The sequence below is a fragment of the Acipenser ruthenus genome, chromosome 2 (assembly GCF_902713425.1).
Source record: "Acipenser ruthenus chromosome 2, fAciRut3.2 maternal haplotype, whole genome shotgun sequence".
In the NCBI taxonomy this organism is placed as follows: Eukaryota; Metazoa; Chordata; class Actinopteri; order Acipenseriformes; family Acipenseridae; genus Acipenser; species Acipenser ruthenus.
In genome coordinates this window covers 22,809,954-22,837,648 of record NC_081190.1, presented here as the reverse complement: position 1 = coordinate 22,837,648, position 27,695 = coordinate 22,809,954, and the positions used below count along the sequence as shown (strand labels likewise).

General features: G+C 35.6%; 2 protein-coding genes across 3 annotated transcripts in view; both read left to right on the top strand.

The window, feature by feature from the left end:
* The first annotated feature begins 101 nt into the window (after positions 1 to 101).
* LOC117963504 (serine palmitoyltransferase 1) lies at positions 102 to 19,280 on the top strand. The gene is made up of 15 exons (XM_034903800.2): positions 102 to 250; positions 1,508 to 1,615; positions 3,331 to 3,425; positions 3,857 to 3,950; positions 7,303 to 7,375; positions 7,672 to 7,804; positions 8,204 to 8,333; positions 8,620 to 8,709; positions 8,917 to 9,024; positions 9,892 to 9,987; positions 10,303 to 10,399; positions 11,520 to 11,574; positions 16,238 to 16,355; positions 16,722 to 16,795; positions 17,378 to 19,280. The coding sequence occupies exons 1-15, from the start codon at positions 197 to 199 to the stop codon at positions 17,487 to 17,489; spliced, it is 1,437 nt and encodes a 478-aa protein (XP_034759691.2). The 5' UTR covers positions 102 to 196; the 3' UTR covers positions 17,490 to 19,280.
* Positions 19,281 to 23,825: 4,545 nt separating this feature from the next.
* The window catches only part of LOC117971931 (tyrosine-protein kinase transmembrane receptor ROR2-like), a 78,688-nt gene continuing 74,818 nt past the window's right edge, over positions 23,826 to 27,695 (top strand). For both annotated transcript variants that reach the window (XM_034920051.2, XM_034920050.2), the window contains exon 1: positions 23,826 to 24,305. In XM_034920051.2, coding sequence (XP_034775942.2) covers positions 24,212 to 24,305 — 94 coding nt within the window. In that variant the 5' untranslated portion in view covers positions 23,826 to 24,211. The remainder of the gene's footprint in view (positions 24,306 to 27,695) is intronic.

Here is a 27,695-nt window from a genome sequence, read left to right as displayed (position 1 = left end):
CTCGTTTATCTTGTGCCTGTTACATCTTTGGAGAAATGCCACTATCGTCTTATCGTCTGAATCACGTTTGGCATTGTTCTACCATAAATTTGTCTTCTGCCCATAGCCTGCTCACACACTTTGATGACTACGCTTGCGCTGTTCCACTGCAGCAGCAATGATGACGTCAGGGTGACGATTGCGTAAACTAACCAAGATGGCGTCTGGTCAACAGTGGGTGTTGGTGGAGATGGTGCAAGCTTTTTACGAGGTAATAAACTAAACTCTCAAAACTGGTTTTATTTAAGCCTGTATCATCCAAAGGTATTTATTTCAGACGTTTCAGATTGAGTTTTGGATAGACTTTTTTTTTATTGAATAAGTTCATAGGTTATTGATAACTCCGAATAAAACTGGTGAACTGGATTGCCACTTCAGGAAGTGTTGTCGAGGCTACCGCTTGCAATTGACAGCAAGGAGAGCCAATTAATGTTGTGAAATAGGAGTTAGGAGCCAATCAGCACAGCGCAGGGGCGGACAAGAGGTGCTGCGACCTGCCCAATGTACCTTGTCAAGGTGTACTTGCTGAGGAGAGATTACCTGGATGTTTATTGAGTTCTACACACATTTTGTGTACATTATTTCAAATAATTCGATATACTTGTCTAATTTCTATCTTCTGTAACATTGGTAATTTCATCTTATTAAATTAATATATTTATACTGGATATATGTTGTCAGATGACGTGCACGTTAGTTAATTGCAAGATTTGAAATACAAATCCAGTATCTTCATATTAATAACGTTTTGTTTGCTCAGATTCATTTAAAATAAAATAAATTGTAGTATACCCTACAGCCTGCAATTGCCGCTACACCTTCTAAGCAACTACACGTTTAGTTACCTTAGTTACTTACTATAATGGAATCTCTTGTTTATTATAATTGTTTTGTATTTTTTTATAACTTTTGTTATAAGTGCAAAACATATTACCAGTATAATTACACACATTGTTGCTTTTCCTTTTGTTTTAAGACATGCTCCCTAAATCAGTTTACTGTGTGTATAGTTTTAGGCCAAACGTCAGCGTTTCCTCATTAGGTGTTGATTGATCTAGGAAGTTTATTGACCAAGAAAGGGTGTGAATTAATTATCCAGAAAGGATGAGAAGGTGAGCAACAGGCCCACTGAAATGTTGAAAAAACTAATTTGGTGAAATTTGTAATCAACTTATCAAATTTAAATTATATACTAATTAACTATTTTTTTTTATGAAATGCATACCCCCATGTGTCACAATTTGTATTTATTGCTACAATATTCAATAATTACAATAGTGGAATTAACACAATATATTTAGCAGGTAACCTTGGGTTGACTTACAATACACATACTCATGTCACAATGTCTTGGTTCCTTGTTTAAAGGAAAACATCTATTTTAAACATGATCAAATGTTGTATGTGTATAATTGGAATTTATATCATAAAAATTCATTTTTGAAAGTATAAATATTTCTTTACCTAGGCACCTGCTTACCATTTGATTTTGGAAGGATTCCTTATCTTGTGGATTGTCAGACTTTTGTTTTCAAAAACATACAAACTTCAAGAACGCTCTGATCTCACAGAGAAGGTAATAAAACCATTGGTAAACATTTACTTTGATGTATTTTGTAAAATAAATATAACATTTTGAAGACATTCCTTTTTGCATGACTTATTATATTAATAATGCAACCACACTATTTCTGTTAAAATTCAAAACTTAAAAAGCAGCTTGTGTGTGTAGTAAATATTAGGGGTGTGCTGATAATCATATATTCTGAGTATACCTTTAACACTAGAACCGCCGTGGTTATATTCATACCTAAAACCACCGCTGGCAGTTATGTCAATTACATTTTAAACCACATCAATATTAAAACGAAAGACATACTATCGGATACAACTCAAGCACGTCATATCAAACATCTGCACAGCCGAAACACCGTATTTAAATGAACAATTAAACATAAAAGGGTTTATTTTCTAACTTGCCACATATAAAGCACTACTTCAAAAAATTAAAAACTATAATAAAATAAACATTTCAAAAGAAACTAGTGTGTAAACCGGTATATGTACATACAAAACTGTAAGAATGAAAGTAGTTTTTAATTTAAAACGAGAATAACATATATTTTCTTGTGTGTGTGTGTGTGTGTGTGTGTGTGTGCGCGTCACTCGGTGCAGCACATAATCCAGGTTGAACTGCTGATTGAAATGTTTCTGCCAAAGCGCTGTAGCAAGCTTCTGATGAAATCTCTCCTACTGATTTTCCCAGTTGCATTCCTTGTACAAAACAAAGGAATTGATGGCTGCCAGGTCCAGTAGAGATAACAACAGGCTTGTATATTAAAAAAAAAGAGAAGTATTGTAGGTTATATTAAAAACAAAAACATGAATTGTAAAAGGCAGTCAAAATGATGGCTTTGGCGGTTCTAGGCGGGTGGGATTATAACTTAGTTATTTTCGTCATCCTGCCTTTCAAATGCTGTCAGGGTGTTTGATACATGTATTTAGGAAAAGTCATAAACCGATAACCGCATAACTTTCAGACACGCAGAGTAATTTAAATTTCAAAAAACCTCAAAACACACCTATTTATTAATGTGTGGATTTTCAAAGCACGAAAAGAAGATTCCTTTCCCTCACTTTTACAGTTGTGTACCAGTCAATGGCAATTAAGTTCCGCATTGAGTATTTTAAAAGCCGATTGGAAGCAAATTTTTCTGTCATCCAGGAGCTGACATTTTTTACTGCCATACCGAGGCCGTAAACTGACAATGAAAATGTGTTACAAAACTAACAAATTAACTGATTCATCACGTAAACTAATTCGAGCTATAGCTGTGGACAGTGGGATATATGGGATATATGGGATATATATTTCTTTTCAAATGGATAAAAGAAAGGTAAGACAATTAGTTGCTTATTCTATGTTAAATAACACTGGCGGATTGTTACTGATTGATAATAATTGTGTAAAAAAGGGAGTTTCGGCACACCCCTAGTAAATATTGAAGTCTTAAGTAATGTTTTCTTCTTTAGATTCTTTTTCACCACTTCTGTTTGTCATCATATCTTTAAAACTCAGAAGTTAAAGAATAATTATTCTAAGTGGTAATTATTATTCTTACAACTGTGGCAGAATGTTGCAGTGGGCAAGTTAATGGTTACACTCTGGTGTACCTGAGTTCAGACAAGACTCTGGGAGCTCTATTGAGGCCACAGATCTTCATTGAACTTCTTAGTTTTTTAAAAAATTCACAAGGATACTGTTTTAAATCTCACATTTTGGACTTTCAGGAAAAAGAGGAATTGATTGAAGATTGGCAGCCAGAACCATTGGTCCCTCTTGTATCAAAGGATCATCCTCCACCCAAATATGACGTTGTTTCAGGGTACATTTATCTTCTTAATTGTTCATTGTTAACCAGGTTTCAGTGCATGAGTTGTTTCCAAGGCCCCTACGTTCAAGCATGTAGGAAAACAACTTAAACCAAATGAGCAGTTCAGTGATTGCTCTCAGTTGTTTCTTTCTAAATTTGCATTTTCTTTGCCTACATAAAAGTTCTTCTGTTTGTGATCATGAAACTTTTTGGCTTTGGGATCTTTAAACATGTTTTCATTACTTTTTTCCATTTGAAGTCCAAATATTTTCCCCCCGTTTTATCTTAAACCAACTTCCGTCACAGAAGTGGAAACGCAAATAATAATCCCTTTGTACCTTCAGTATTTATAGTGCATGTTTGATCATTTTTATAATTGAAATCCTGGAAATGTATACAGTATACTTTGCATGTTTAGCTAATTTTTTGTTTTCTTATTGTAGTCCTACAAGCCATAAGATTATTGTGAACGGGAAGGAGTGCATTAACTTTGCCTCATTTAATTTCCTGGGACTGCTTGATAATGAGCGAGTTAAGGTGGGTATTGTTTATAACATTAGAGCAGGGCACTTAGCCTAATTTGTTTCCACATTGCTTTATTATTCATTCAGTGCACCATGGAAAAAAAATGTGGTTTTGGACATGTTTTAAATTAAACAGAATTATTTCTTCACTGGAAAACTAAAATACCCTTCAGAAGACCATTGTATGTATGTACATGAATGTATGTGTGTGTGTCTGTGTATACATACACTCTGTTTGTTTGTTTGTTTTATTTTCCTTAAATCCAGGGCTGACAATGCAACGTGAAACAAGCAGTGTGATTGGTTGAGCAAGGTTCCAGCTGTTTGTCTGTCCGTATATTAGATGAATGCGGACAGTTGGAGCCTTGTCACATATTTGAAATCACTGCGCTGCCTCACAGAATTTAAAGTACTGGTAGCCATCTTGTTTACAGCTACAGATATTCAGTAACTGTACAACTGAGTGACCAATTACCAGCAAACAAATCCCCAAAGTAGTACGTATACATGCCGATTTGGATGAACAATTAAATTAACTGGAAGATAGCAAAACATAAAAAAAAAGTGTCTTTATACTCGCTCACCCGGACTTTCATTTAAAATAATGTCTTTTTAGCGGTTTGTAAATGCTACAGAAAAACAGACACTTCTGCACATTATCCACCCTTCTGTCACACAGACCTTGTACAAATGAAACCCGAGACGTCGTTGAAATTATTTTTATTCCTCCTGTCTGTTCTGCTCTCAGTGTCTGCACTGAGAAGAGAAATATATATTATAATTAGACGGCATAAAGTGCACCACAATGCTTGTTATTAGAGGAGCAAACCAACATAAGGCAATTTTAAAAAAGTCTCAATAAAGATCTAAATACTTTTATCGCTGTTGGCAAAGGGTTGTAGCTTGATGGTAGACCTTTTAGAGATGTCTTGGTTGCACACTCATCGTATAACTTCTATTTATAAGAACATGACCACTGCAAGTTACTTATTAAAACGTATTGCATTTTACTGTTAAAAACAAAAGCAGCATATAAACAGATAGCTGTACATCACAACACGTTTTGACATGGTATCTATATAGAATAATTGATTGCATAAGTATTCACCCCCTTTGCTATGACACACCTAAATAAGCTCTGGTGCAACCAATTGTCTTTAGAAGTCACATAATTAGTTGAATGGAGTCCACCTGTGTGCATTTACGGTGTTTCACATGATTTCAGGTTAAATACACCTGTCTCTTCGAGGTCCCACAGTTGGTTAGTACATTTCCTAACAAAAACTACACATGAAGACGAAGGAACATTCAAAGCAAATCCGGAATAAGGTTCTTCAAAAGCACCTATCAGGGGTAGGATATAACATTTCCAAAGCATTGAATATCCCCCAGAGCACAGTAAAGTCCATTATTAAGAAATGGAGAGAATATGGCACAACTGTGAATCTGTCTAGAACAGACCGTCCCCAAAAACGGAGTATCCGGGCACTAGTCAGGGAGGCCACCAAGAGGCCTATGGCAACTCTAAAGGAGTTAGTCTTCCACGGCTGATCTGGGAGACACTGTGCATACTGCAACAATAGCCCGGGTGCTTCACAAAACTGGCCTTTATGGGAGAGTGGCAAAAAGAAAGCCATTGTCAAAAAAATCACATCAGATCTCGGCTAGAGTTTTGCTGATGGTCTGATGAGACCAAAATAGAGCTTTTTGGCATCAACGCTAAGCGCTATCTTTGGCGCAAGCCTAACACCGCACATCATCCTGAGAACACCATCCCTACCGTGAAGCATGGTGGTGGCAGCATCATGCTATGGGGATGCTTCTCTGCGTCAGGGCCTGGAAAGCTCATGAAGATAAAGGGCAAAATGGAAGCACAGAGAAATCCTGGAGGAAAACCTGCTGAAGTCTGCAAGAGACCTTGGACTTGGGAGGAGATTCATCTTCCAGCAGGACAGTGACACCAAACATACAGCCAAAGCCACACTGGAGTGGCTTAAAAACAAAAAGGTCAATGTCCTGGAGTGGCCCTGTCAAAGCCCGGACCTCAATCCAATTGAGAATATGTGGAAAGAGTTGAAAATTGCTGTTCACCAAAGGTCCCCATCCAACTTGACAGAGCTTGAGCAATTTTGCAAAGAATGATGGGCAAAAATTGCAGTGTCCAGATGTGCAAAGCTGGTAGAGACTTATCCAAATAGACTCATGGCTGTAATTGCTGCCAAAGGTGCCTCTACCAAATATTGACTCAAGGGGGTGAATACTTATGCAATCAATTATTTTTTGTTTTATATTTGTAATTAATTTAGAACAATTTTTGTAGATTGTATTTTTCACTTTGACATTATGGACTATTTTGTGTTGATCAGTGGCAAAAACTCCTAATTAAATCCATTTTGATTCCATGTTGTAACACAATAAACTGTGGAAAAGTCCAATGGGGGTGTATACTTTTGAGAGCCACTGTATATATAGATGTAATTAGAGGTCTGCACAGGTAACTGAAAACCTGAGTTTTAAATTACCCGACACTACCCATGTCTCTTTACTATCCAGGTTTTGATTTATTAATTTGAGTATTTAAAGAAGAACATATGACAATACAGTTGTAAGTGCAGGTTTCTGGCTGGCGTAATAGACAACATTAAAACAAGCTTTTGCATTAAGCCTTTTCTTAACTGACAGGATATCAATGTTTTACAGAAAACAATAACACACAGCGAGTGATAAGTACACCTCAACAATAATAACTGCGGCGACTATTCTCAGGAACTAAATCGGAAACAAAACAACTACAGTGCGACCAAATTGGTCGCAAGACCTTCAGCTGTTTATGTCCCACCTCTGCTTACTTATAATTGGACTACTGCAGAGAAAATGCAGATCTTCTATTGGTTGGTTTTATTTTATATGTGTGTGTGTGTGTGTGTGTGTGTGTGTGTGTGTGTGTGTGTGTGTGTAGTTTGAGAAAAAAGAAAACTGCTGTGTACCAAAATGATCAATAAGAAAAAAGAAAAGGATATTTCAGGTACTTAAAAAGGTAGAATAATTGATTATTACATTTGTAATCAATTATTCTACCTTTGTAAGTACCTGAAATATCCTTTTCTTTTTTCTTATATATAAATTCTGCACGATTTAAATAGTAAAAAAAAATGATCTGCAATCAAATCTTTAGTTGATTATTCGGTCCGATTAATTTGTTAATCGAAGCAGCCCTTATATAACATTTCATACATAAATAGGAATTGAGTACTTTAAACCTCCAATGAAAAAGTTTAACACTAATGAAAAGGACTAAAAGTGGACCACTTATTTCAATAACTGAGTAGTAGTAATATTAATACTATCCCTATATCCCTATTCAGAACCAAGCTTTAACATCTCTGAGGAAGTATGGCGTTGGTACTTGTGGTCCCAGAGGTTTTTATGGAACATTTGGTAAGTTCACATATTTTAAATTCTTGACAAAGTATGGACAGGGCTATGTCACATTTTAGGATAATTACATATTAAATAAAGTAATAAATACAGTACATTATCAAGAATTAAGATAACACTGTATGTTTACTCAACTTTAACCTTAGAACATTGCATTGTAACACATACAGTATGCTCCTGAAGAGTTCATAATAAATGTTTTGGTATGTTTTAGCTAAGTTATTGAATGCTGGTTGAAACTCCAAGGTTTCTTTTTTGAGAAGTATTGATGTGGTTGTTGTTTTTTTTTATTTCAGATGTTCACTTGGAGTTAGAAGAACGTCTAGCTAAGTTCATGAGAACGGAAGAGGCCATTATTTATTCATATGGCTTTGCAACCATTGCCAGCGCTATACCTGCATACTCAAAGAGGGGGGATATTGTGTTCGTGTAAGTATTTAGAAACAACCTGGCTTATTGGGTTGCCATCAACTGCAATCAGAGGATTAAGGACAATTTATTTTTTCTTGGCTTTTTATTGAAATAAAGGTTAAAAAACCTCTTCCAAAATTAGTTATTATAATATAACATGTTTTAGAATTTGCATGGTAGAAGTCTCTCTTTTTTTCTTTACATCTTTGTTATAAAACTAGTAAGAAACAACTTGTGTTGAGGTAGAAGCAATTCCATTCATGTTGTTTCTTACAAGTTTTAAAACCCTTACATTGTTTTTGTCCTTGTCAGAAAAATAAAGGACCAGCTGGTGCACACAGAACAAAAATTGGGCGCATAGACAATGTTTGCATCAAATGTGGATTAAAAAGTAATTATAATTACATGTACTCTTAGGGATGAAGCTGCATGTTTTTCGATTCAGAAGGGGTTACAAGCCTCCCGCAGTAACATCAAATACTTCAAACACAATGATATGGATGACTTGGAGCGTCTTTTGAAGGAACTAGAAACTGAAGATCAGGAGGTTAGTTATAACTGTGTTTAGAGAAAAACACATGTTTGTTGTTGTTTATTTGAAACACTTGATTAAGAGCTCCCAAATGTACCAGGTTTGGAACACCAAGCATGTTTGGTTAAATAAGTGATAAATCTCACTAACATGGAAAGAGGGCTTTGTATCACAAGCACACACCTCTACTAACTTTTCCAGTTGGATTTCAAACATAACCTTTCACTGTAATCCAAATATTGATTCTAACAGTACCAGGAATGAATGCCCATAATTACATTTGTGCCATTTAATTCTCTAGAATCCTCGCAAAGCACGTGTGACTCGCAGATTTATAGTCGTTGAGGGGCTCTACATAAACACCGGAGACATTTGTCCACTTCCAGAACTGGTAAGAGTGCTCATTTGTATATACTTTTAAGGTGACTGTACAAACATGTACAAGCTGCAGGCCGATTTATAATTTGAACTTGTATTCGTTGATTTCTTCAAGTTTTGAGTGTTTTATAGTTATGAACGAGTAAAATCTTTTTTGGTATCAAAGATATCAAAATAAAATGTAAAGTCTTAAAACTTTTTTTTTTTAATATTAAATTAGGTGCAGCTAAAATACAAGTACAAGGTGCGGATTCTTCTTGAAGAAAGCCTGTCCTTCGGAGTTCTGGGAGAACATGGACGAGGTGTCACTGAGCATTTTGGCGTGAACGTAAGTCTTTGGAAATTACATCAAAATATTAAAAGTAGAACTGGAGTTTAATATCTTTCAGAAATTAGATGACCAACATATTGTCTAAATAAATAGAACCACAAGCCTCTATCTGTGTGGAGTCATTCCATGGTATTTGTATTTAAAACATTACTGTGATGTAACCCTTTGATTAATTCCACAAATCTTCAAACTAAAAGTGGCTGTGTGGCTTTGAAGAGAAGGGAAGTGCTGGGCAGATATATTGTTGATTTAACAAATCCAGTTTGTGCTACAAATCCACAGAAAACTGTTGAATTGTCAACAAAACCACAGTCAGAACAATTCATTTTTATTAGGCAACAATCATTTCAACAATTAGTTAATTGCAGTATTTCAAATGTAGCAGAAAAGGGCTTGCAGTTCCAGTTTAGCATTTCATATTGTTTGCTCAAAGTAATATAATTATACATTAACATAAAAAAAAAAAGTTTTCATAATTACAAATTCATTTCCACATAAACACTTCCCTTCTAATTTTTATTTCACTTATCTTCTGGACAGGTTCAGGAACAACAGCAATCTCAAATCTCGTTATCGAACAAGTATCAGTTAGGAAGGAATGTTTAAAGTGGCATAAACAACTCCAAAGTGTTGAATCAGTAAGAAAATAAAGCACAGTCTCTCATGCCTCGCAGTACACGAACCAGTGAATTATTTTTAACGATTCAACACTTAACGTTGTTCATCCCTTACATACATCACAGTGCACTGCTGTACCATCTAAAAAGCTTACTAAAAGCTTTGAGTCTTGCAGCCTTAAAAGACTAAGAACCTTACTGGTGTCATGTACTTTCTTTAATTGCTTTTTATCTGTAACTGTTTTAGATTGATGATATTGATCTGATCAGTGCAAACATGGAGAATTCCCTGGCATCAATTGGTGGATTTTGCTGTGGAAGGTCATTTGTTATTGACCATCAGGTAATTCAGGATTTATTTGTATATTTATTAAAAACTTGAGTGTGTCAAGGTGGTATGCCCCATCTATATCTGAAGCAGCTGAGCATAAAGCTATATATGAAGGGGAGGTTAGAACTTCATTCGGAATTCTTTTGGATCAGACTGTTCGCAGGCTGGCAGTAGATCCAAAATGACACCGATAAAAAATCTGCCTGCCACGTGCTCTTAAGCAGTGGTATAGTCGAAAAAACCCACTCATCTCTACCACTCCCCCTCTGATTTTAAAATAATTTGATTTCCAATTAATTACACTTGACTTATTTCTTTCTTTTTCAGCGACTTTCAGGACAGGGTTACTGCTTTTCAGCCTCTCTGCCACCCATGCTTGCAGCAGCAGCAATAGAGGCTCTTAATATTATGGAGGAAGATAAAGGTATTTCATAGAAATGTATATTGTATATAGTTGCATATAATGTACAGATACGGCCAAAAGTTTAACACCACCTAGAATTTTCGGATGGAGACGTAATTAAATTTTTTTTAAAAATAAACAAAAAAAATACTGGAAGCCATAGTAGTAGTATAGTATTTCATGTTAGATTTCAAAATGTCACATTTTTCAGTTTATCAGTTGTTCGTTCAGTATATGCAAAGAGGTGTGCAATTCAATATGTTAACGTAACATTATTCATCAGGTTTCATTAGAGCTTATGAAGCAAAATTAGTTAATTATACAGGATGATGCAAAACTTTTGGCCACAGCTGTACACATTTTGGACAAAATAAATATGATATTTGAATAGGAACTTTGACTACACACAAGTTGTAGTTTCTTGGAGATAACACAGTGAGTTTGGCTTTCAGGTTGACAATAATTGACTTTACTACCTTACAGTATTTATGATATAGAAAATGGAACATTGAATTTCTGAAGATATTCATCGCCCTTCATAATTTATTTATCCTGGTTTCAGGTGTATAGGTTTTAATTTAAATCATATGCAATTATTGAAATGTTTACATTGAATGTATCTTAGAGTAAGTAGCGGGGTTCCGAAAAATATAGCGTTGCACGTCCCCACGTATATATAAAATTTTTTTTCATTATTAACATCCTGACAACTTGTTATACTTACTATTTTAAAGTCTGTTTCAAAGCTCTCTTCAAAAAATGTCTGCTCTAGTGCACTGATAGTGTAAGGATTATTGCCCACATTGTCAAACAAGTAACACAGCAACAATGATCCATGATGTACGGTCTTCCTGCAGTGATTTTGAAGAGTTTTGAAACAGACTTTAGTTATAAGTGTAAAAAGTTGTCAGGATGTTAACAATGAAAAGAAAAATGACTGGTACATTATTTAAACAGTTGCAGCAATGCGTGGAGGTATGGCGCTATGTTTTTCGGAACCCCACTGCTTACTCTTTAAATGTAGTTGATATGCACTGTGTGCAAGATTTATGTAGAAATTCATTTTTATTAGAAGACTGATTTTTTTTTTGTTGTTTTGACCAAGAGAATTGAACAAACTGATTTTTCGTGAATTTTCTAGACATTTTCAGACTGTTGCGAGATAAATGCAAACACATCCACAGTGCACTACAAGGGTAAGTTCATATTTTAAGTCTGTGTAGTTATTTTATAGCCTTTAAGTTCTTTGTCTAACCAGGCAGGGGTTATATACTTGAACTGATGGTTTCAATTGTCTTCAACATTTTCAGATAAATCAATACTGTAAAACATTGTAAATCCGAACAGAGAGGGAGGGGAGAGGGGAGAGGGGAGAGGGGAGAGGGGAGAGGGGGGGGGGGCATACTTTCAGTTCGGATTTGTGACATTTATTTTTCTGTTCTTGTTCTGCATCTAGTTTTCTTGCCGTTAAGCACTGTATATTGATATTTTATATACAACACATTCCTATTCAAATTACATTGTAGAAACAAAAGTACTTCACATTTAAACACTGTATTATATATGTTTAAAAACAGCAGTATGATTGAGTGTGTAGTACAGTACAAAAAACTGTACCAAAACACATAGTATCAGAGTTCATAGTAGCAGGCTATGTCGCTCTCAAAAACAAACAAACGGTACCATCTTTAATATACAGTACAGTACTCTAGAAAAATAACACTGCAACACATACCTTGTGTTTTAATTTCCCTGGGTGAAAAACTCTGTTATAGTTTTGTGTCAGTGACGACCTTCTCTTTGAGGCAGCATTGTGGTGCAGGTTGGGACTGGGGTATGATGTTGAACGGTCTCTTCATCACTGGAGTCATTGTTGTATTCTACGGCTGGCTGTGTAACAATTCACAATTTCTTCTTCAGTTAAATAAGCAGTGCCATCTAAATTGTCATCGAACCTCATCTGTTGATCAACTTCAGCCGTATCAACATCATTTTCTACTACTGCTTGCTAAATCCAGAAATGTTCAGTGTCTTGATGTAGATCATCATCATCATCATCATCCTCATTCTCTGTAACGGGTACACTTAACATGTTCTTCCACACATTTGCCAAGCCTGTGGCTTTCACTTCAGTCCATGCTGAAGCACAAGTGTAGACGGCATCACTTAAGGTAACGCTTTTAAGTACCCTTTGCAGTGATATTCTTTCTGTTGCACTGCTGTACGGGGTGGGCTCTGATCCCCCTGGTCCTTCGGCTGAATTTTACTGGTTGTGTTCTGGGAAAACATGCAGCGAATCTTCCCATCCAGTGATTGTAGCTCCACAAGATGTCCTGTGCAGTTATCTATCAGCAGCACATCTTTCTTTTCGTACTGCACGCACACAATTGTGAAACCAGTCCTTAAATACTTCATTCATCCACTTTTTTGTGGGCTGCATATCTCACTGGCAGGTTTTCTCAGCATAAAAATTGGGTTAGTTTCCATGCATTCCATACATTTCATAAATTGGAGTGTCACAGGATCGTTCTTGCACAAACCAGGACCACATTTCATTATCCAAAGGTTTGTCTTTTGCCGTTCGCAGTGATTTTCGTTTAATTGCATTCACCGTATCTACGTTTTGCATAAATGCTTGAGGCTTTTCACAACTTTTTTAACGTCAGAAACTCGCTGAATTCTCTTTCATTTTGATGCAGCCATTGAAATGTAAACCTTGTTTTTAGAAAATGCTGTATATTAAAATAATGTATGTTTACTGGCACCGAACTACAGTAGCTTTTACCTTTTGCAGTTAATACAGGTTTTGCACATGTGCACTACACTTCCTGGGTAATCTCTGCTGTAACTAGTCTCTGATTGGCTGAAGCTACATATACAGTAACTACAAAATCTCTTGGGACATCAGCGCTGTTCAGATTTTTGATCAGTCCAGATTATTTAAAATATATTTTTGTAAGCAGTTGACCCACAGGTTGGCGAAACTTCCTGACCCAAAATATTCATATTCATATTCATATTATTATTTATTTCTTAGCAGATGCCCTTATCCTGGGCGACTTACAGTCGTAAACAAAAATACATTTCAAGAATCACAGTACAAGTACTAATACAATTAAGAGCAAGATAAACTACAATCACTTCGGTTCTAGCAAGTATATGGCCGAGAGCCGCAAGTCAGACACAAACAATGCTAGTATTTTAAATGCTAGCATTGTTTTAAACTTTTCTTTTTTATTCTCTCCAGGATTATAACGGGATAGAACATTGCAGAGCCTTACAGTTTCTGTGTAGTGTTTATTGTACTGTAGATCTACAGTTTATTAAACTTTAAATGTAACACTGGTGTTTTTCCATTATTTCTGTTTATACTGTATGTATTACCTTATATTCAGTTGTATTGAAGCAAAAATATGATAACTGCCTTGGATTTCACCAAAAACAACACATTAAATAAGGATTCTTTTTGACTAGCTCTTCCCTTAAAGATCTGAATGCTCGGTAAAAAAAATAATAATAATAATAATAATTTTGCTTCATGTATTAAGTACTTTTGAGAGCTTTGTGGGTGGCAAATGAACTGTATTTATTTCAAAGGGGATTACAGTACCTGCTCATGAGGAGACGGAAGATACATAAATATAATAATTTTAGACCTACAATATAACATTTAAACATGCATTCTCTAGTCTAGCGCCACCACTCCAATTTTATAAAAAGATTAATGCATGGGAATAAGGATGTTTGCCACGAGCGATAGTCCATGCCATACAAAACTCGCTTGAGTCATTACATCAGCTCACCTTGTAGTGTGTAAGCGATTTGTTGCAGATGAGACACAGAGGTTTACCACTGTTTTCAGTGAAAGCAAACTTCCTTCCACTCTGACTTAAAGCCTCGGTTTTCATCCTCATACTTTCATTTATTACTCGTAGAGGGTTTACTCCATGCCATTGTCTCTACTAAACGAGCGAGCACTTTACTCAATTACAAAATTGACTCTCAATTGCACAACAGGTGTTCTGTGCTACCTAGAAATCCGAGCTATTTGCACAAAGCACGCATGTGTGATTTCATTTTTTTGTTTTGTTTTTGTGACACGGCTACATCATTTTGGGTAAATTCATTGTTATACTATATTATGTACAGTTGGTTTTATCTGTCCTATTAATATCGACCAAAACATTTTGAGGTGAAGCGCTATTTTTCAGATTAGTCTATTAATCTGTGCTGCCGGCAAGCCAATTTTCAGTACACCGGCATTCACTCCAGGTGATCGCAATACGCATGCACCAGCGTGCGGTTTCGAAGGTCCTACGTGACGAAATGTCCTTGCAGTGAACATGCAGGCTGAAAGAAAGGAGAGAGAAGAATATAAACACGAATGAATCAGAGAACAAAATAATAAACTTATTTATTTTTTCTCTTTTCATGTTTGTTTATTGTTCTTTCTTCCGCATGGGGCTCGTGAGGTGCGGTTTGACCACCTCTGATCGCCTTTTAAAATGGATTTATTGGAAAGGGTGCCAAGTATGCATAAAGTACTGTATATGCAACTTTCTTTGAGTGTTTACATATCAAATAACACAACTAGTCTATGAACTGTGTAGTTTTAGTGGGAGTTATTCTTGGCTCACTCTGGTAAGGTCAAGCCTCAGGCAGTAATTGCATTCTGCGCTTATTCTTTAAATTTATATAAAATACGCAATGCAAATATTTTTAAATAGCATGTTTATTTTACACAAATAACCATGAATAAACTAAAATAAGAGGATTGATAGCGTCTCGCATTGTTTCAATTTGTCAAATTTGTCAACACTGCTCTGTTTTAAAGATCGCTCATCTCCAGTACAATTATTCAGAGAAATTGGATTCGTTACTAAATATACTACAGTGTTTCCCTTGTCTGGTGAAATTTAAAAAATATAGAGAGAGAAAATTAAATTCTAAATACTGAAATGTATTATTTTTCTCCAATAATGGTCGCGAAATTCAGTGTTTATCCGGCATATTAACACCCCACCTCTGCTCACGAATGATTGGACGGCTGTCAGGTCTTTCACGTTCCCATTGGCTACTCACTCGCCTTCAATTTTCATGCAGAATACCGTGAACGACCTCTGCTTGCTTATGATTGGACAGATGCGTAAAACTTGGCAGATATTTGACTCTCAAATTGGTTAAACTTACTGTCAGTACCTGCAACTGAAACAGACACAGTTTATGTCCCACGCAGCTAACTTATGATTGGGCTACCGCAGAGAAAATGTAGATATTCAATTGGTTGATCGTATCGCAGAGGCCTTTCAGGAAAAAAGAAATATGTTGAATATGTACAAGCACAGCATAAGCAGCAGCACTGTCAACACACTGCTGTGACGCTTTTGTTGGAAAATGTGTTTTAAAGCTTTATTTATTTTGCCACGCTACGACCCGCCAGAAATGTGTTCACGGCCCATCATTTAAGAACAGCTACCGCGGGCACAATGGCCTGGCTTCGCGGGCACGACCACTGCCATAGACAATACTTTAGTGTTGAACCAGCACTAAAATAAATCTGTAATGACCTTCTTTCATAAAACCTACAGAGTTATAGTTAATGTTCTTGGATCTAATATTTAGCTACGTTATTGTATTTGGAGCCTTCCCCTTTTATTATTAACATAAAGAGCTCTCATGTACCAAAGTGAATCACTCTGTTTTTATTGGCATTTACTGTACATGGAGGCGAGCAGTTCAGTGGACTGCCCTGTAATAAGAGCTCGCTGTATAGCCAAGTGAGGTCAATGTTTTAGGTATGATAGTAAGTGCTTTCAGATGGTATCTGAAAAACTTTAATCATCTTTTGGGTTTTTGCAGCATTTCTGGCCTCGAGGTGGTTGGTGAATCTATCTCACCAGCTTTTCATCTGCAGCTGGAGAAGAGTACTGGGTCCCGGGAGCTGGATGTTAAGTTGCTCCGGGGTATCATAGATTATGTAAGTAGGAAGAACATTTTAAATTCAAATGTCAGACTAGACTTTTTTTTCAGTAAAGTATAGAAAAAAACTGTTTATCCCTGAGGGTTTGGGGTATACTATTTAAAGTCTATTAGTAATGTGCAATTTGTGTCAATTAAATAATTTGATAAATATACCTCCTGCTGATGCTACTTTTTACAATCTGAAAAAAAGCATACAGTCCTTGGCATTTTTGTTATCTGTGACCAGCACTGCAACAAACTTGTTAAACGTATACTAACCACTATAATTGCTTAATCCACATAGATTCATGTGAATTCTACGTGCTTGCTGAAAAACAATATAATTTGTTAGGTCTTTTCAACAATGTATATTTGTATTTAGTGTATGAACAGACAAATTGCACTTACCCAAGCCCATTACCTGGACAAAGAAGAGAGATTTCTGCCACCACCTAGGTAAGAGCACTTTTTAAACCTTTTTAGTGTTGGCTGGAAACTCAGAACTTCAGATTCTGAAGCTTAGCAGTTGGGTTTGCCAACTTCAAATACATTATATGATTTATATTGATTATCAGATATATTGTATCAGTTAGTGCTCCACAGAAAATAACCTTTTCACTCAGTGATTTAAATCTTTCTCATATTTCCATTTGATCTGATGTGACATACCCCCTTACATTAGTGTATAGTTGGTGCTTTGTTTAAAGAGATGGCATAAGTTATATTTCTAAGTCAGATTAACCACACAAGACAAATGCCTGTTTTTTATACACACACACACACACACACACACACATAAAGATTTGTCTTTTTCATAGTTAAACTTCAGTTTGAGACTTTTACTATGGTACAATATTTTTCTTTTTAACCATAAAGGCATTAATTCAGATTTTGGTTCTATTCTAGGTTATCATATTTCTTAGTATCTCATTTTTAAACACAAGTGGAACCAGCTGTACCAGATAAGCGTATGCTTTAGAACTGAAACCGAAACTAGTGCAGCGTGTCATTCACCCATATGTTTACGTGTTTCCACAGTATTCGAGTAGTGGTTACAATTGAACAGACGGAAGAGGAGCTGGAAAAAGCAGCATCTCTGATTAAGGAAGCAGCGCAACACATTTTGCAGCACACTGTACTCGGACACTGATGTCAAAGACCTGGTATACAGTGCATAGCTTTGTGGTGTGTGTAAGACTTCTACTTTAGAAGCAGATTTTTGACACGGAACATAGCCGGTCTGTTCAATGAAGTGTCAAGAACATGCCAATGAGAATCGGTTAAAATGACCAGTGGCAAAATGAAGACTGTTGTGAACCTGTTCAATAGTATCAGACTTTTGGGGATCCTAATATGGTGCAGTGCACAAACACATTTTTTTATTTGACAATTATGAAAGTAATATGATTGCACCAATGATTCTATTTTATTACTTTGGGTTGCAACATGTAATGTCTGAAACCCAATTTGTTTCACTTAAAATGTGTAAAGGACCAATAAATTACATTATTTAGGGTTGTACTAAGGTTCTCAATTTTATCAAGTAGTGGTGAGAAGCCAGATGAAGTCTGTCTTGGATAGATGGCAAGTCCTTAGTCCTTTTTTTTCTTTTTTTTTTTCCTTATGAAAAGCTATTGCAAGTTTTCTCTAACATTTGTCTTTTATATGAACTTCCTGCTTTAACCCCTCTTAAGTTACTGTCCCTATTTAATATATATATATATATATTTTTTACTAGTTTACATATCCAGTCCTGCTGTTCTGCTCTTTAGAGGTTTTTGAACCAAAGTTCTAGTTTGTCTATATCATCGATTCTTGGTTATGATAAAAAAAAAAAATCTATATTTAAACATCACTTTTTTGTTATCATTATTCAATAGGGTGAAAAGAACGATATCAAAATTACCTTTAGTGTTGCCACTATCCCGGCTTCATACTGCTTTTCTTCCTGTGTGACTCCAGATTATATTGTTATATACGCACAAACCACAGGTAACATTTTAATTGGCTGTTCAAGTACCTTTCTATGCAGAGATGTTGCCATTTGAAGCTAAGTGATGATGAAGCCACAGATCAGCAAGACTGTGCTTTGGTTATAAAACTGATAACAATATTGGTCAAGCAGTTTTTGCATGTAAATGCTACTGTACTTTTAGCAAGGTGTGGAGAATACTGGTAAATACCAAAATGCTGTTCTTTACCTCTAAAATACAAAATAAATGGAATCTTCTTCCCAGATGTGTTCAAGAAATGCATTTACACTAACTGTTACTTGTGCTACAGTTCTATTACTTTTACTGAAACTAACCAGAAAACTTTGTTATTTTTTATTATACATATTATTATTGCATAGTGTGACCAATTCAAATGTACAATTTTATTTTGTAAATGGACTTGGATGAGACAATGCTTTTGTACTAAGAAACTATGGTGCTATTTAGATAACACTATACAGATTGTACAGACCACAGAAAGTTTTATTTTTAGATGGTGAAAAAGAAAAATCAGCATTCCCCCTTGTAACTTTTTATGCACATTTAGAATTAAGAAAGAAACATAAATTACTTTTTTGATTATGAATTATTATCATTGAATAGCTTGATAAATAAATGGCATGTATGACAGCAGCACAATTCATTTAATAAGCAAACTGCTGCAATGAAAGATTAAAAAGGTTGGCTTCTGTATGTGGAAAATTACATCTCTATTAGTATAAAAAAATTACAAATTTAATTCAGACTAAAGTTTGCTGGAATTATGTATAAAGCATTGTCAGATATATAATTTAACAATTTTTTAGAGTATTAAAGTTAATTTGTATTCTGGCTGATTAAAAGTGGGTTAATGAATGTGCCTTTTTCTGTTGCTGCTAACAGTACTATGTGTTGGACTGTTTATTTAAATACAAATTATATTGTATTAAAAATAATGGTTTGATATGTGTTATGTTTAATTACATATACCGGTACACTGTCCTCCACCACGTATTGGGACACAAGTAAATGCAGAATGACCAGGGGTGGGACCGTCATCTTTGCAAAAACTAATTTCGGAGGGGGATAAAGAATAATGTCCCACAGATTAATTCTGCATTAGTTTTAAATAAACAAAAAGAAAAGGGTCTGCAGAATATGTATTCTGCCTAAAGTGACGTTCCAAAATGTAATATTTACTGTGGAAGTAGTTTCATCTCTAAATAGGGTTTATTTGCAGAAGTAAACTTGTCAATCTCCACATTTTTTTCTGTATGTATTGAATCCAGTGTAAGCCCAATTGTGCATTGCTCATATTAAGGTAATTGTTCTTACTTTGTACACCTTTTAAATGCGAACCCATCTTTGAACCACTTTAGTGTTCAGTATTGTGAGATGTGATACATATTCAAAGATGATATTGTCTAAAGATGGCGCACCTTGTCTGCCCTGTGATTTTGGTGAAACGGACAAGGGTTCAGACACAGTTTATTAGATTGAAATGTTTTGAATTCGTACAGAAGCAGCTAGCTTCAGATAACATAAGCCACTGGGTTGCTTTACAGTTCTATTTAATCTAGACTCGGAACACATGTTCCTTTAGGTTTTTACATTCCCTGTGTACCTCTGTTAGATAAGATCAAGCAATAAGATGAAAAAGCAGCAACATTTTATTTCACTTTACACTGCACCATTTAGTAGTTTGTTTCTCTGCACCACCATCACCCCAGGAAACAAAAACTTAATTTAAATGGATAAAGTGTAAGTATTTGGATGTTTGTAATATGATCTACACTATTGAAAAATTGCTTTTTTTTTTGCTTTTACATCTGGTCCTTATTATTTTAGCTGTCTGAGAGAATCTAGGGCTAGATTCCCAAAGTGTTTTCCTCCAAATCGTCCTAAAGGAAAAACACAGCCAATAAAGCTACATAACCAAAAATAAATGCCTATTTTATTTAATTGTGGGTCTTATTAGAAGTCCAAAGTTACTGTGAATTAATTTTTGTATTGGAATAAATGTTTTGTTTTCAGTTTAACAGTAATAAAAATGTGCAAATGTTACACACCAAGATCAATTTAGCTTTTAATAGGATTGTCTTTAACGACTGTGAAAGGTGCTATACTTGTGTCATCTTGTTTGAGGAAAAAGCTTTGAGCAGTTTGCCCAAGGTGTTTTATTGTGTTGCTCAGTGAATAAAATACCAGGAACGTAGACAACTCTGTGCTCTAGGCACATGTCCTTTTTGAGGATGTTGAATATCCTTTTGATTCCTGCTGCATATGGTATAAATACATGCAGCTGCAATTATCTGGACGTTTTCAGCTGGTTGGCATTTGAATATGCTTTCATCATCCCCTTCTTTGCTAACCAGTTTGGAAATCCATTCAGTTTCATTGAATTCTTGATGTGGTTAGCTTCCTGTTTCCATCATTTTCAGATGAACACATTTTCCTGCTCAGTTTTAGAGGCGTGTTTTATGCAGCTCATATTTGATTCCATTTGCTGCTTTGGAACTGTAGGCAGAGGGTTTTGTGAACCCTGAACTTGTTTTGTATCCCATGGGGATATTCTATACTTTTTAAAATCTGTATCCTAGATTTGTGTTGTTGGTTATACATTTCTGCTTGTTTTTGCAATGTGTGATTTTTTTTTTTTTATATATACTGTATTAGATTTTAATAAAGTATACCCTGCAACATAAACAAATGATACATATTGATAAGCTCTATGTTGAATGAGCCAATCTTGTGCACTGGCTAAATATCTTCTGTTAGAACTGTCGGCAAAGCAAACCAACAAATCCTTAATTAAATTCCAGATAAAACAAGGTCTGTGTAAAGTGGGTTGATAGTGCAATAAATACTGTTTTGAACTAACTTGTGCACATTTGGAAGCATTTTTAGATAGCTAACTATGGGGTCAATTTCATTAAACTGTATCCTCCCGGGAAGCCCCCTTTTCAGAAGCAATCCTGGGATTACCGAGGATCGGTGGTTGATACGATCCAGAATGATTCCCCAGTGCTATAAAATGCTCCAATGAAATCCAGCTGTGGGTTTTCCTGGACTGGTACAGGTTTCTCAAATAGCCCAGTGGTGAGGCTTAAAGAGTGGGGTAGAAAGTTCAAATCAAACCCCAACTGTGTAATAACACATGCAAATCAAATTAAATGCAGTAGGGATTCAAGGCAATGCATGCACATGGATTAGGGAGTGGTTAACATGTAGAAAACAGAAAGTACTGATTAGAGGAGAAATCTCAAAATGGAACGAGGTGACCAGTGGTGTACCACAGTGATCAGTATTAGGTCCTCTGCTATTCCTAATCTACATTAATGATTTAGATTCTGGTAGAGTAAGCAAACTTGTTAAATTTGTAGACGTCACAAAAATAGGAGGAATGGCAAACACTGTTGCAGCAGCAAAGGTCATTCAAAATGATCTAGACAGCATTCAGAACTGGGCAGGCACATGGCAAATGATATTTAATAGAGAAGTGTGTAAGGTACTGCACGCAGGCAATAAAAATGTGCATTATAAATATCATATGGGAGATACTGAAATTGAAGAAGGAATCTATGAAAAAGACCTAGGAGTTTATGTTGACTCAGAAATATCTTCATCTAGACAATGTGGGGAAGCTATAAAAAAGGGCAACAAGATGCTTGGATATATTGTGAAAAGTGTTGAATTTAAACCAAGGGAAGTAATGTTAAAACTTTACAAAGCATTAGCAAGACCTCATCTAGAATATTGTGTTCAGTTCGGGTCATCTTGTTACAAAAAGGATATTGTTGCTCTAGAAAGAGTGCAAAGAACAGCGACCAGAATTATCCTGTGTTTAAAAGGCATGTCATATGCAGACAGGCTGAAATAATTGAATCTATTCTTGAACAAAGAAGACTACACAGTGATCTGATTCAAGTATTCAAAATTCTAAAAGGTATTGACAATGTCAACCCAGGGGACTTTTTCAACCTGAGAAAAGAAACAAGAACCAGGGGTCACAAATGGAGATTAGATAAACGGGCATTCAGAACAGAAAATAGGAGGCACTTTTTTACACAGTGAGGGTCTGGAACCAACTCCCCAGTAATGTTGTTGAAGCTGACACCCTGGGATTCTTCAAGAAGCTGCTTGATGAGATTCTGGGATCAATAAGCTACTAACAATCAAACGAACAAGATGGGCCGAATGGCCTCCTCTCGTTTGTAAACTTTCTTACTTTCTTATGTTCTTAAATGAATAGGTTTCCAACATATTTTGCGAAACATATTTTGGTTTCTTGCTTGTTTCTTATCTTTTTGTTTTGGATATTCAGGTGATTTATAAATAACACCATAAACGAGAAGTAGCTGCTGCTTTCTAGGCACATGAGCACTACAGTGACATGGCGGACGGAGGGTTGCATTTTACTGTATCTCTGTGTGTCTTCAGTCAGGGGTTTCTATACATGTTGAATGTCCCCTATCAGAAATGGCAGTCAAATGGAATTTAAAAAATAAGGTAGCTGCTACAGTGTGAGCACACTGTGGATGGTAAGAACATATAGTTTAGAAAGAAAAAGTTTGGAACAAGACCAAATTGACATGAATACCATAGCATGCCAGTGGTATTTTTTACTGTATTTGTCTCACAGAATTATAACATGATGTGCTCAGTTTGAGGAATTCTCAATGCAGCCTGTCTAGTGAATTCCACATGGCCTCTGTGAAGTTCTGCAGCATGTCAGTTTGTAACAGAGTGCTACAGAATGTTACAGAATTATGTAAATTTGCAACAGAATTTCACAATGCTTTCATAGAATTGCTGACTGGCTCCTGTAACATTGTGATACAAACTTTCTGAAAGTTCTATTGCATTTGATTGTAGACCAGTGTTACATTCCTTTGAAAGAGGAGTTTATAACTTTTGTATATCAATTTAATTTGATAATTTGTTCGTTTATATTGACAGGTATTTCTAATTGTTGATCCAGTCCTGTCATAATATGTATGCATGTCAGAAAATAATATTCTATGAAATCATGAACACATACAATAAAAAGAATGTAGTACACCAAATAAAGTTATGTTCAAAACTACCCTTTTTATTTTGATAAAACTTGAAATGTGACTATTATATTATTTTCATATATATATATATATATATATATATATATATATATATATATATATATATATATATATATATATATAATATCTGTTGACAAAAAAAGAATATCTTTGAAAAAATGAGCCAAAAATGTATTGTGATAAAATGTAAAACTGATAACTGAAAAATACAGACTCGCTCGGGAATTAAAATACATCTCTTATTTGATGTAATTTTATTCAGTAGGCTACTACAAAGGCTTAGTTTTAAAATCAGCAACCTACTTAAACGACGTCATCAGAAGTGCGATTTGTGCAAGTAACTTCTGGTTGATGCATTTTAGTAAAATATTGGAACGAATGCACGTGATATAATCTCAGAATTGTGTTAAACCCGTGTCTCTGTGCCCAGCAGGGGGTGCAGTGAACGAAACTATCCCTGCTCACTGCCCTCCCCTGAGCGTTCCAAGGTGACGTCACGGTGGTTTGAGAGTTTCTTGTTCACTCTTTTTGGGACACTTCACCAAACAGAGGAGAGGGATAGAGAATAATATGCATGGTGCTTGCTTTATATTTAACTGTATGATCCACAGCATTTATTCAAAAGCAAAACATTTTAGCTAGCGCAATTCATTACTGACCAAAACTTTGAAAACAGAACTGATTACATTCTCATTTTATTCATTAAATTTAGATAACAAGGGAGTTTAAAGATAGTCAACCCTTCCAGCAGCTTTCCCAGTTTGGATGCAATTACAGTAGCTCTTTTTCGCCTGTACTGGAGTTTGCGATTTTGCAGAGTGATGTCCAAAAGAAGGATAAAGCCGGGGACTTTTGTCAATTTCTTCAACATCCTGGTAGTGATGGCTTTGTTGCTGCTGGAGGTGAACTGTGCAGGTAAGAACGTATTTTCAATTCACTTCGTCGAAGATATTATCGCTTTTAACGTCTATATTGAGAAACCTCTATAATGAGCATTTTTAGGTACCCAAAGACCACGTTGGTCTTTCTATCCGTTGGTCCTATGGTTGTGAGATTTTTTTTTTTTTTTTTTTTTTTTTTTTTTTGCACAGCGCAAAATGTAGGCTGCATTTTAAATTTAATGTAATTGTTAGGTAACCATTTAAACATGTATTTCGTGTTTGAAGTACATACAAAAAAACAATACAATACCCCGGGGATGGGTCTAATTGAAAAACAGTCGTAGTATTGAGTCCTTAATCTTTAATTTTTTTAATTTTTTCCATCACCGTTTGTAGTAGAGCTAAGATTTAGATGAGTCTTGAGGTAAGCATGGTCTGTTTTTAGAGGGTCCTAGTTAAAGCGCTTTGTGATGGTGGTTCACTATGAAAGGCGCTATATAAAACAAAGATTGATTGATTGATTGTGTGTCTGGCTGACAGAATCAGCTCTCTCTCTCCCCTGTGTCCAGGAAACATTAAAGATTCGCTTCAACAAGCACCGCGATTGTTTTCAGAGCTGGGTAAACTCAGGTTGTTAACATATGTGACCCAGGGCCATTTCAGTGCTTCACCGCTAGCATCTCTTTGAAAGGGCTCCAAGGAACTTGGAGGCAAGATAGAATTGCAGGCTTGTGCATGAACACTAGTTTCGTATTGTATTCTGGGCAGCTAAATGGCATATTACTAGAAGTCCTCATTTTTATTCAGAGCCTCAGTCGTGACTCTGGTGAAAACGAGAATGGGATGTATTGTACTTGTGAAGGTTTGCAATTTCCACTCCTGTTTTTTATTACAACTCCCTAAAGCAGTTCATATTTCCTTATCCATTAATGCTGTATAGTTGTTTATTTTTTTCAGAACTCTCATTTAAATACCTGTTGAGATTGTTGCCCAGTTGCCCTCTAGTATACAAAATGCAGGCTCTTTTGACCCCCAGTGATCTCTGTGGGGAATGGCTATGATGGTGCAGATTAGAGAGAATGTGTTAATCAACTGAATATTTGAAAGTGCTCTCTGCCCTTTGTTGTTTCGATAATCCATTTACCTCTCTCCAGGAGGTGACAGATGCCTAAATTTCCTGTTGTTTAACTCAGGGATTCTGAATCCTGCTGCCATTTGGTAGCATTGCTTGGGGGGGAGGGGACATGGAGTTTTCTCAGTTTTATTCAGGTTTATTTTCCACTGGCATTTATAACCCATCTAGCCTTTGAAATCACCCTGTGGTATGTTTTTCCTCCTGGTCTAAACAAATAGTCCATCTTTGCAGGCATTCTGGAGGAAAGTTTTTGAAGTTACTGGTAGCTCAGTCCTACAGGAACTAACAAAATATGTTTTTGTAAACATAGGCCTACATGTTTAAACTGCAGTCTGCCTTATGTATGCAAAATAATAACACACAGTGTAATGTAAGCCTCCATAATTTAATACATCTCCATCTATATGTTTGTCATGGATAGGTGATGCTTTCAGTGGAGAAATTGATTTGATATTGTATGACGTGTAACTTGCAGGTTTCATTCAGTTAGCACACTTAAACATTTGGTTTTACACAGGGGTGCTTTTTGCACATTGCAGGCACCCCAGGCAAAAGGTGTTGGTGATATTCAATGTAGGCATTTACATGGTAATTTATTCAGTTGCTAATGACACATCTTAAAGCTGTAGTGTATTGTGTAAAACTGAAGCCAACAAAAAGTAGACCTTTAATAGAAATGTATTGTGGAGTCTCACATCCATTCATTGAGTTTTGACAGGTCTATAATGATCACATGAAACAGTGAAATTCAACACTCCATTCAATACATCATATATAGCCTGCATAAGGTTGTTTTTCATGGCCAGCCATCTTTTTTTTTTTTTTAAGAACACCTTGATTTCATAATGAAACCACAATATAGAATGATGTTGTGCTGTAAATAAGAATGGCTTTTTACTTAAACTAAACATGGGTTCCAGAGAAAGATTGAGGTTACCACATGCTCTATACCAATGGACCAATGGCCAAGGAGTTTTAAAGAAACAGTCAAGGAGAAGCTGTAGTCAGAAATGTTGGTAATATTTTTTTGTTCAGTGGAAATGGAATGGAATTCAAAGCTGATTTTTTTTTTAAAGGTTTCAGTGAACTAAACAGTAATTATTTCAGCTCATAGATCATTCATTTTCAATACATTTTAAAACAAATTTACTGAAGATGGAATAAGTGAAAAGCCTCATCCTGAAGAAGTGGAGGTTGCCTACCCCAGCGCATGGGCCACATGTTACTTCCAAGTGGATATTCAAGCTTCCTAAGTGCTGAAATATATTATCTTACTTATAAAACACAGATGGGGCCTAATTACTCTAATGGCTGTAGATTTTCGTAGGGTCTGTGGCTGGGAATTCCAAAATAGGGATGTATTAATCCATAGAGTATATTAGTTGGATATACCAGTAAGTAAATTCACATTCCAAATGATGTAAAGTTTTATATATATATAAAACACAGAGAGCATTATTAATATATATATATATAATGACACACACACACAGATGACAACTGAAAGGTAAACCTAAGTTTGGCAGTTTCAGATTTAATAGGATGACATCTGTCAGGTCTGCTCTACAAGTGATGTTTATTGGACAAGAAGTTATCAGAAGTGGCTAAAGAGTTGGCCAAGGTTCAGATTGAATCCTTTAGTAACAGTTAGACAAAAGAACATCTTCAAAGACACTGGTGTCCTTGGAAGGACGGGGGCTGTTTGCTAATTCAGTTTTACACTGTAAGAGAGGGTGCTGGCAGCTTACCCCAGCTGAAATTGCCATTGTTTTCAAATGGATCATTAAACCAACAATTGTTTAATTTAAGGAGCCTCTTGAATCTGTCTTTGTAGGGAATGCATTCTATATCTACCCACGCTTGTAACTGAGGGTTGATAAGGTTCTTAGAAGTATTAATAATTAATTGCAGACACACCCCCCTTCCCCTTTTTTAATGGGAACACAAAACTGTGACATTGAAAGACTGGGCATACGAAGATTACATACATTTTCCTATTCATAAATTCTTTTCAATCTAAAGAGAATAAAATAATATTTTGTAAAATTATTTATTTATTTTAACATATTTAAAGACTAAGATTTTGTTTCTTCACGTCTTTAATAAGATAGCACAGATAGTTTATTTGTTCAGTCATGAAGGTAATTACTAGTTGTTTACAAATACATAGAGAAACAGATAATATGATACATTGGCCACCTGCCTTTTAATCTGTTTGGTGTGATATAAACATATGGGGTGAAAATGAAAACGACAGTGTCTAAATCAACAGGGGCTCACATCCTAGTG